At 42.5% G+C, this 11392-nt stretch overlaps 1 protein-coding gene across 1 annotated transcript; it reads left to right on the top strand.

The window, feature by feature from the left end:
- The first annotated feature begins 6369 nt into the window (after positions 1 to 6369).
- Positions 6370 to 9994, top strand: fzd2 (frizzled class receptor 2). The gene has a single exon (XM_088906437.1). The coding sequence runs from the start codon at positions 6596 to 6598 to the stop codon at positions 8255 to 8257; it is 1662 nt and encodes a 553-aa protein (XP_088762563.1). The 5' UTR covers positions 6370 to 6595; the 3' UTR covers positions 8258 to 9994.
- Positions 9995 to 11392: the final 1398 nt, after the last annotated feature.

Genomic DNA, 11392 nt, shown 5'->3' with positions numbered 1-11392 from the left:
AAATAGCACGCATCGTCCAATTTCTATACCACGGCTGCCCACTAGGTGGAACTGTTTCCTCATAATGCTATATCGATGGAAGAAGGTTTAAGGTCCGAACCGCAGCGTCTTCTCTTCTTGTCGGCCTGAAGTACACTATTTTTTTGCAGCCAACGCGCGCTCTTCAAGGTCTTTTAACATCACAGTTTTGAGCTTATTACAGCCAAGTCAGACATTAATTTACTAAGTTATTTTTAAAATACATTAGCACTAATTAGCACTTTAAAACTACATTTTAATGACAATAATATCAATTTTTAACCAGAACGAACGTCTTCTCCACCGTCCTACCCAAATTCTTTAAATAGAAATGATAAATTATGAAATTAAGATATTGAGCTAACAGTTTCCTAATGTTTTCCTAGTTTAGTTACATCGGTCAATGTTAGGAGTCAGTTGGGACAGTTACTGGAATTATAGGCACGCTGTAGCTAATAGGAGTTTGATTTTTCAAAATACACTCCGAAATTTTTTTAGCTGGATTTTTTAGGGTTCGAGACTATAGAAAATAATAATTGCATTTTAAGTTTGGATTTTGTTTCCACGTCAGTATTTTTTTTTTGAGTTAAACATTTTAGGAGCTGTACAGAACCCCACTTGTGTTGTTTTGCTTTTGAAGTAATGTTTGTGTGGATAAGCTGTGAAAAAAAAACATGTTATACATTTTCTTCTTCGGTGACTCATTTAAGATCGCTTGGAGGGCATTTCTATATGGTGCCAAGCATTTACGTTATTTCTGGACTCGGTTAGCTTCTTCATTGCAACATGTCCAGGCTGGGGTCCAGTCTCCTTTCAGTGGGTTAAAACAGTGACCCTCCATCACTGTTGGTGAGTTAGTTTGCAGCTAAACAGTGTCTGTGAGCTTCCTATCCAAGTCAGTGGACCACAACTTCACATTTTCCCCAGAGGCAAGTTACCCTACCAGTTACCCTACCAGTATGTCTTTGGACTGTAAGAGGAAACCAGAGCACCCAAAGGAGACCCATGTGAATGTGGGGAGAACATGCAAACTCCCCACAGATAGAACAGGAATTTAACCCAGGCCACCACTGTGCCACCATGTTGCTCCTTGAGTTTATTCCATTGTCTAAATGTACATGATAGAGCACTGACTGTTGTTTATATGTCTACTGTACATAGTCCCGTTTTACCCCTGTAATGCTGCACACTATAGAGAGTAACAATATAGAGTAATTCTAGAGATGAGCCAGAGGTAGTCTGAGTTTCTTTTTGCGATCTGTACAACTAACTTGATGGAAGTTACTGGAGAGTCCAGAGTTCTATTAAAAATGGATCTTAAAATATTCCGATACAGGCGTTTAACAAAAAACAGGACTATCCTTTAAGTGAGTTAGGCTCTCCAAAGTGCAAAAAGATTTTTTTTTTTTGGCCAGAACTTCACAGATGTGGCTCGTATTAAAAAAACAACAACTTTTTTTTAACAAACTAATTCAAGCCCCTTTCATATCAAGAAATGCTTTGAACTCTCTGAAACTCCTTGCCAAGACATTGCAGATCTTTGAAACCCCCCGATACAATCTGTGGATTTGGGATTTGCGCTCTGAGACAAGAATGCGGCCTCGTCTGTCTCAGCCAGCTGGTGGCGTTTCTGTGCTGCACTCTGTTTTTGTTCTTTCTAACGCAGGATGGTGATTTATCGCTGGTCTGCTCGAGAGATTCGTATCATGAAAGTGCACTTCTGCCTCCCACCCCAGACGGTCTTGATCTTGAGTGGGACTGGGGACTGAGCACAACCTTTGCTTGGATAATAAATATCCCCAAAGCCCAGAAGATTTGCCAGGGAACCAGTGTGGTCCACAGCTTAACAGGCACACACACAGTCGAAGGATTCTGGCCTGAGTCCCTGGCTCTCACTTTAGCTCACACCACATGTATGATCTATGATCTTCTGCTGCAGTGATAGGAGACATCAGGCTCCAATAAGCCTGTTATAAGAGTATTATCCTTACACTTATACAGCACTGCTTTTCTGGACACTCCACTCAAAGAGCTTGACAGGTAATGGGGACTCCTCTCCACCACCACCAATGTGTAGCCCACATCCAGATGATGTGATGACAGCCAGAATGTGCCAGTATGCTCATCACACATCACACACAGACATGCACACTGACAAACCAGGGCAAAGTTTCCCAATAGCAAATTAATCTACGACTATGTTATTAGACTTTGGGAGAATACCAGAGCAGCCGGTAGAACCCATGTAAACACAGGGAGAACATACAAACTCTACACAGACAGAATCCCAGGTCTAGAACTGAAAGCAGGGCCCCAGATCTGAGAGGCAGCAGTGCAGTGGACTGTCAAGCCCTATCTCTTGTGTCTCTACCACCTACAGCATCTGCCCCCAGCCCCTGGTTGTAACAGCTGTCATTTGCTTACTTCATTCTCAGGTGTGGTGAACAGGTACAGGTAGTGGACCTGGGTAAAGGTGGGTAAACACCTGTCTGAAACCTCAAGCAAGACTTGACTTGACGGTTCCTAACCCTGTACAGCACGAGTAGGCTGACCTGTAGACCATCTGACATACCCACCCAGGAAAGCCTCCTGACACCCGGTGAGGTCCACAGTGCCATACAGGAGAGTTAGTGCCAACAGGAGGAGCAGTGTGTCTCTCACTGGCATCACTACAACCCTGCTGGCACCCACCATGCCACAGGAATTGCTGCTATACTGAAGCCAAGAGGACATGGCCAATTAAAATCCGCCTAACCCCAGCTGCATGCAATCAGTGTTGCGACACTGCTTGGGAATTCCTGAAAGCAGTTAGCTAATGGCCAAAGTTTCAGCCACAGATGTCTGGACCACAGGTTTAACCTGAACTCCAAGTAGGAGTCATGTGGGAGTCGCATACATTCATTATTAAATTTGTTAGCATATATAAAGTTATTATATATCACAGCTATTTACTCTGATGAAATAGAGATTTTAACTAATTACCTGCCCATAAAGCAGAACCTTGCATTGGCATATTAATGGACTAGATTTTATAAAAAGGTATTTATGCCTTAGACCCCCATGACCTATAGAAAACTCCATTATGTTTTAGCTTTCTAATACTGTGTCAGAGGCATATTGTACACCTCTTCTTGGCCTCTGTATCAGGACCTGTCACACTGACAGGAAGTGTCTTCCAGATATTGGTGGTTACAGTGCATCACTGGCAGCAAACTCAAAGAGCTCGAGCCCTGGGTTCGTTTCTGACCTGGATTGCCTTCTGTGTGGACTGTGCTCCTCTTTCTGTGCTATTCCGTTGTTTCTGTTTCCTCCCACCTCCCGCAGTTAAGCTCCTTTGGCTTGATTGGCAGTTCAAGACTGTCCCTTGCTCTGTGACCCTGTAATGGACTTCAGGGTAAAAACAATCATATGCTCTGAATTCCTGCTTTGAATGCTACGTTCATGAATGTGGCTTTCTGGTAATGGAATTCAAGAAGCATTCCAATACCTTCTTGAGATTGTGCCTAGTCAAGTCAAGGTTTTGGTGAGGGAAATTCCCACGTTAGGTTTAAGTCCCAGTGAAGAGATCATACATTTATGTTCAGTTTGTTCCGTTGTAAAAGATCTCTTGTATTCATATGCAATGTCATTTATTTGTTTAAGGAAAAGACAATAGCCTACATTCTCTGTCTGTGTGCCATAAGAGCAGCACTGCCCCGAGGCCTGTCATAAAATAGCACAACAAAACAGCATGCACAGCTTGAAAAGAAAGCTCTCAGTCTGCTCTTGAATTTGACCCAACTGGTTATAGTATCGATGAAAGGCACACTGTTCTGTTTTCGTCAAGTTCCAAGAAGTCAAGAGAATCAATCTGTTGTGACAAGAGAAAGATTTTCCTAATCATTTCTCAAACCATTATGCCACATGTAGAAAATCTAAGTTTATCAAAGCCAATGGTAACATATTTAATTCAAGGATTTATGAAAAATAAAACAAAGGGATTTATTTGATCTCTGTTCCTTCTTCTCCTCCATTCATCTTCCTGTCCTATTATATACACATTTTCACATGGTGGTTTGGCTTCCAGTTTTAAAATCTTTGATTTCAGAACACACACGCACAAGTCACTCCTTCACTGATGATTATATAGTATGTATCTTTGTTATAGTCTGGTATTGATCACATCCTACTGGGCCCCAAAGAGCAGGTATCTCCTATTCCTCTCCACCCACTACACTGCTCTGAAGCCCAGCTTAAGAAGATCAGATGGAGTTTGAGTCTGGTCAGTGCTGTGAGGGGAGATGTCAACACAATATGAATACTATATGCTGCTGCTTCAAATGGTACTTATAGGCCACATTGGATGACACTGTTCTCTTGAGATCAATCCATCCATTTTCTAACTGCTTCTTCCAATTGAGGGCAGTGGGGAAGCTGGAGCCTATCCTGGCAAGACACAGGCATGTGGCAAGCTACACCCTGGATGAAACACCATTGCATGGCACACATACTAAGACACAGACACACCAGGGCCAATTTTCCCAGAAGCCAATTGACCTGTTTTTGGACTGTGGGAGGAAACCAGAGCACCTGGGGGAAATCCAGGAGCTCTGAAGAACACACAGACTCCACACAGATAGTGCCCCAGGTCTGGAATTGAAGCCAAGGGCCCCAGGCAACAATGCTAACCTCTGTGTCAACGTTCCACCTTTTTCAATGCCCAGGTCAGTAATGGGGGATCACACAAAAACGTTACACGCAAGAGGAGGCCATTCTGCCCATGTAGCTCATTTGGTTGCTCATGGCTAATTGATCTGAGAATCTCATCCAGCTGTTTCTTCTAAGAAGCCTTGAATAGCATAGCTGGTTACTAACTCCCAAATCACTTAGTCTCTAATCAACACAATATGATTTGTGGGCTGTACAATACTCGCAACTGTGGAATTTGAATTTGTTATGATTAATAATGCTAGAGAAATTCTGTACTTAGAGAGCAAAGAACAGGCTTGGCCATCTTAGGATCTAGTGAAGACACAATGTTTGGTAATTGTATTTTAAAGAGAATTATGTAGTAAAATAAACAGCAAAAACACAGAACCTAATTACATATAAAAGTAAGACAGGTTTTCAGAACAGTACTGGGAACTATTTACTAAATATACATACATTCATGTAAATATTAATGAACATTAGTAGTCTGCATTATTGTTTGACAGTTTTTGACATTTTTGACTGTTCTGCGCTTCTCAGTTTTTTCTTCTGCATGCAGTAATACAATCTGGGACAATCTTCAACTGAAATTTTAGTGGTTTTGTTTGAAGTTAACAGTTAATCCAGGCAGATTTGTATTTTGCTAACACCAGTGGATGCTGTCTGAAAATTAGCATTGTAATTCATTTGTAACAGCTGTTAACACTTGTTTAAAAAAGGCCACTGTTCATTCCTCTGCTTTCTCGATTAGCTGAAATTTTAAATGAACTAATCTGATGTGCGTCTGTTGTTTGCTGCGATAGGCTCTGGCTCTCCCATGAACAAGTACTGAATAAAGTGGTAAGAAAATGGATTTAATAAAACGAATACTTGCTTCGTAGACTTGATTTAAGGTAAATTAAAAAAGATTAATAATAATAACATATCCTTACACTTCTATAGCGCTTTACTGGACACTCCACTCAAAGTGCTTAACAGGTAATGGAGATCCCCTCCACCACCACCAGTGTGCAGCCCCACCTGGATGATGTGATGGCAGCCATAGTGCGCCAGAACGCTCCCCACACACCAGCTCTCAGTGGGGAGGAAGCCAAGTCAGAGATGGGGATTACTAGACCATGATTGGTAAAGGCCAATGGCAAATTTGGCCAGGACACTGGGGTAACACCCCCACTCTTCTCAAGAAACGCCCTAGGATTTTTAATGACCACAGAGAGTTTTCTGTATTTTTATTTTAAATATTTTTATTTTTTTTCCTTTCATCTGCAGAGCAACACTAAAGAGTTTTCCCCCTTTTCTATAGTTACTTACAGAATATTTTACCTTTTAATTAAACAACACATTTGCGTTCCCAGCACCATACAGATAATCATCAGCCCCGTCGTCAACTTTCGAAAGTTTAGACTAAGAAAAGTTTTCGTGCGCGACCCTTTCCCAGACTCGCGACAATTCTCCGCTGCCTCTTTAAAAGCGAGGAAAGTTGGAGCTTTGAGTAACTGATCTCATTATGTTGCGGTTGACCGAGTCTGTCCCGGGTTGGTAGTGTTCCTGCGATTCGATTGGCTGTGAGGAAATTTTGGGAAGGGGCTTCGGGGAGGAAAGGCGGTTTCAAGACCCCCACACATTTGTTATCTTTGCCATGTCCCGTTGTGGGCTAGGGAGACTTGAAACGGACTAATTTGGTCGCACAAAGGGAAAAAAAAGTCATACGGTCTCCGTCGGTAAGCTAACAGTTCTACAAGGAGTACAGTTTTACAGATGTGACTGGGATTCTTTATAACCAAACTCCTGTTCATGCCTCAAGACTTTTTAATTTAATTCTACCGAACATTACTCTCTTCTTCTGTAAGAGCTGAAAGGAATCAAAGAAGCCATCGTCTAAACAGACATGACTGTATACAGGACGCCCGCTTTGCTTGCCCTGCTGTTGCCGTCCTGTCTCCTGGTTTCTGCGCAGTATCAGGGGGATAGTGGAATTGCAATCCCGGATCACGGCTTCTGTCAGCCGATCTCTATCCCGCTGTGCACGGACATCGCCTACAACCAGACTATAATGCCCAATTTGGTAGGACACTACAATCAGGAGGACGCGGGACTCGAGGTGCATCAGTTTTACCCGTTGGTCAAAGTGCAGTGTTCGCCGGAGCTCAAGTTTTTCCTCTGCTCCATGTACGCCCCGGTGTGCACGGTGCTGGACAAAGCTATTCCTCCGTGCCGGTCCATCTGCGAGAGAGCCAAGCAAGGATGCGAAGCCCTCATGAACAAATTCGGCTTTCAGTGGCCAGAGAGGCTGCGGTGCGAGAACTTTCCCGTCCTGGGAGACGGGCAGATCTGCGTGGGGCAGAATGAATCGGACAGCGGGGTGCCCACCGTCACCAACCCGCCGATGCACATCCCCGCCCCGGGAACCCCTGGGACACGCGTGTACTCCACCCCTGACAGACCCTTCCGCTGCCCCAAGGTGCTGACAGTGCCCTCTTACTTGAACTACAGGTTTCTTGGGGAGGTGGACTGCGCTGCGCCCTGCGAACCCTCCAGAAACATCGGGTACATGTTTTTCAGTGAGGAGGAGATCAAGTTCGCTCGAGTGTGGATACTGATCTGGTCCTCTCTGTGCTGTGCGTCCACCCTGTTCACCGTGACCACCTATCTGGTGGACATGCAGCGTTTCAAATACCCCGAGCGCCCCATTATATTTTTATCGGGGTGCTACACTATGGTTTCCATCGCCTTCATAGCGGGGTTTTTCTTGGGGGACAAGGTGGTCTGCAACGAGCCCTTTACACCCGACAACTATAAGACCGTGGTGCAGGGGACGAAAAAGGAAGGGTGCACTATTTTATTCATGATGCTGTACTTCTTCAGCATGGCCAGCTCCATCTGGTGGGTTATTCTTTCCCTGACGTGGTTCCTAGCGGCAGGGATGAAGTGGGGCCACGAAGCCATCGAGTCCAATTCGCAGTATTTCCACCTGGCAGCTTGGTCAGTGCCGGCCATTAAAACCATCAGCATTCTGGCTATGGGGCAGATTGACGGCGACATGCTGAGCGGCGTCTGTTTCGTGGGGCTCAACAGCCTTGACCCCTTGCGGGGGTTTGTGCTGGCGCCGCTTTTTGTGTACTTGTTCATCGGCACTTCCTTCCTGCTGGCCGGCTTCGTGTCCCTCTTCCGAATCCGCACCATCATGAAGCACGACGGGACCAAGACGGAGAAGCTGGAGAGGCTCATGGTGCGGATCGGGGTTTTCAGCGTGCTGTACACTGTGCCGGCCACAATCGTCATCGCCTGTTTCTTTTACGAGCAGGCGTTCCGAGGGCACTGGGAGCGCAGCTGGATCAGTCACAACTGCAAAGCCCTGGCCATCCCCTGTCCCCTGCAGTACACGCCGAGAATGACGCCGGATTTCACCGTGTACATGATCAAATATCTCATGACTCTGATTGTGGGTATCACCTCTGGCTTTTGGATCTGGTCCGGCAAGACTTTACATTCGTGGCGCAGGTTTTACACCAGACTCACGAACGGTCAGCACGGGGAAACCACGGTTTAACCCAACCGTCCCACAGCCCTCTTTTAGCAGATACTGCAGGGTTTAATATTATATTTCCATTTTTTCGAGGACTCCAGCTTTACGTTTTTTTACCATTTTATCCAATTCGGTAATAAAAAGAAAGCGTGAATCTGCGCTGTCCTGCTCTAGCTCGAACTTTACTGACACTTGAGATTCGGAAGTGAACATTTTGTACGCTGATATCCCCTCCTCCCCACTTTTGTGTTTCCTTTTAAAATTGACCAGCAGTCAAAAGTTTGCCTAAGAGAGAAACCATCTGTTTTTTTTTCAGGGGGGAGGGGATACTTGTAAGGACGGCGATTTTAATACAGATCGTTCGTTTTTATGACAATTAATTTGCCCGGGGCGTAATGAAATGTATTGTAAATAGCATTTGTAAAAAAAATGAAATAAAATATAATTATATATTTGTATTTAAAGAAAGAAAAGAGCAATACCTTGAAACAAGCTTCTTGGCATACGTTCATCCTATAAATGGAGCCATAGACTTTCAATGCTGTTTTTGTTGGCAGGACTGACGAGGCACAGTTGAACTTTATCTGTCAAACCAAGATCTGTAATCATTTTCCCCTGATGTACGAGATTATGGAATCTGTTTTACATTAAAGGCTGCCTTGGCCACAGCCTCTGCCTGGCGTGCCGCTGGTCCCTGAGGAGTAAGATTTAAACCCAAGGCGCAACAAACAAGCACTGATTCTGAGAGGCAGTACTTAGGCATGCTGCGGGGAGTGAAGACTCCCTCCACTCTTTCAAGAATATTTGTGTAAGGAAATAGGACATTAATTTAACACAGGTTTACTCCACGTCTTTGAAAAAGCAAGGCAGACTCTAGTTTTGTGTCGGTACCCTTCACGAAACTGATCCTGCGTTAACAAATGCTGCGATAGAACTTTGACTTGAATGGGCATGGAAGCCAATTTTCTTAAGAAGTAAATATGAGCCACATGGCTCCGAAAAAAGTAAATAAATTGAAGGCACACGATTCCCTAATGTTTGAAAGCATTTTCTTCTGTTTTTTTTTTACATTTTGCAGCTTCAATATAAAAAACGCAGTGTCTGCGAAAGATTTTTGTTAAATTGAATATCACTTGCCGGTGTTTCTAGAATGCCAGTGCAGTTTCTTTTAGCTAAAGTATTTTTTGTTCGTTTTATGGTTGAATTAGGCGGGGTGACTGTTGATTTGTATCTTATACTGGGCCTTTCTATAAAATTGCAGTACAAATTTCCACTTTGGTTTTCTTTCTTTGCTGAAGTGTTTAAAATACCGCACTCTAGTGTAATTCTTGGTTTGGAAAGTCGTTGTCTTTTTCAAATACCCTGGAATAAAATATTGCATAGCGTAATGTTCAAAGCATTGACTCTGATAATTGCTAGAATCCACAGTAAAAGCGTTAACTGTTATCTGTGACAATGAGAGTAACCGAACTTTTCCACGTGGCATATTTGCTGAATTGTGACCCACAAAACATCTTCAACGAATTCTGCTCTTTTTCATTTTGAATATCTTAACTCTTTCAAGGAGAAGGTTATCGTTTTGTTCCATTAAATCTTGTACTAAACACGCACACATAAGATTCATCTCAGTCTGACTCATGTTTATGAAGGTCGCTTAGAAACAACCAAGATGTTTCAGCAGTGTATCTACTTTTTACGAAAGGTTTTGGCAGCTCTATGTAAGAGTCATAAAGAGAACTATTAAAATACCATTGCTACATGTTTATGATCCGTCCCAGCTTTTACTTGTGTCTTTAATTGTTCACGTCGAAACATTTTTTATTTTTTAAAAATACAATACTTTTTTCACATTGTTCAAAACTGAGTATTGTGAAATACAAATGGTGCAATATTAACGAGCAACGGGCAATTAATTTTTGTTTTGTTTTTTATTTTTGACCTAAATCTCAGTGAAAAAAATAAATTAGAATAATACAATTACCCATATCCACACTTCAGCGGAAACTAAAATACTGGGAAACTTATCAGCTGGGGTTTTGATTTAGGAATTATTAATTGAAGAAAGGGGTTTAAATATTTGATTATTTTAAGATTGCCTGGTTATGCTGCGAACGTAATTAAAAACTTTCGGGTTATGGACAAGCAACACGTATTCCCAATGAAAAAATACTCGAAACGTAAATAGAAGATCAGTAGATTTACACTATAAACTTTCCAAACGGTGATAATTGTGTGATTAATTATTTAAATTAATTCTTTCTTTGTGTAGGAGAATGAGTCGGACTATAACAGTCCTGCGTCACAAAATGTTTTGGAACTGTAGTGCTACCAGGTAGGCCTACTGCAGGTATCTTTACAAAATTAGTATAATAAAATACGCTTGTGGTGTTTTACGAGATCTTCTGACAGGAGAAACGGGCAATTTGGGGAGGAGATCTGTCAGGGGCTGTAAATTTTACAGTGGACTCCTTGTGAACTGTATCATATATTCTGTTGTTCGTGCACAAACGCTGATCGTATTTCCTCTACATTGTGTTTCCCTAGGGCATATAATTTCATGGTCTTGCTCAAGCACAATGAGTATCCTTGTTTCCTTGACCTGTTATAATGCGCTGTCTTCAGTAAGCTCTTCGTTTATTATTTTCTTTCATTTGCGCCACAAGTCAAATCCACCGAAAGCATGCAGTCACGCACTATGATGTACAGTAACTACATTAACACAGATATGTGACAAGGTACCATGTTACTTTTTTGTTTAACGTGTCTAAGCATGCAGCTATCACGAAGACTTTTTATTTTTTCAGGCCTTTTTTAGATATCCTTTGACGGCAATTATTGGATTCTCTCAGTTCTCTTCAAAGAGGGAAACTTCTTTTAGTAATAGGCAAAGTTACGGTACAGTTTGCTTTGATAAGAACAGTATTTTATCGCTTCCCAATTACTAAAGCTTTACTGTATCTCCTTGGATCAGTGACAAGGAATTCGTGAGTTCGTCTTTCGTCGGTTTTATCGGTATTTAGAACGAATTTTAGTTGATGCTTCTATTAAAGAAAATACTACATAGTAATATTTGACATTATTACGTAGTAAAGGTGTAAAAAATTCTTAACCGCGAGTTTAAATACTTGAATGAGTCAAACTAAGAGCGTAAGGCCGAGA

This window comes from Atractosteus spatula, chromosome 26 (genome assembly GCF_055471065.1).
Source record: "Atractosteus spatula isolate fAtrSpa1 chromosome 26, fAtrSpa1.hap1, whole genome shotgun sequence".
In the NCBI taxonomy this organism is placed as follows: Eukaryota; Metazoa; Chordata; class Actinopteri; order Semionotiformes; family Lepisosteidae; genus Atractosteus; species Atractosteus spatula.
Note: the sequence above shows the minus strand (reverse complement) of the source record. Positions and strands in the feature narration are given on the sequence as shown.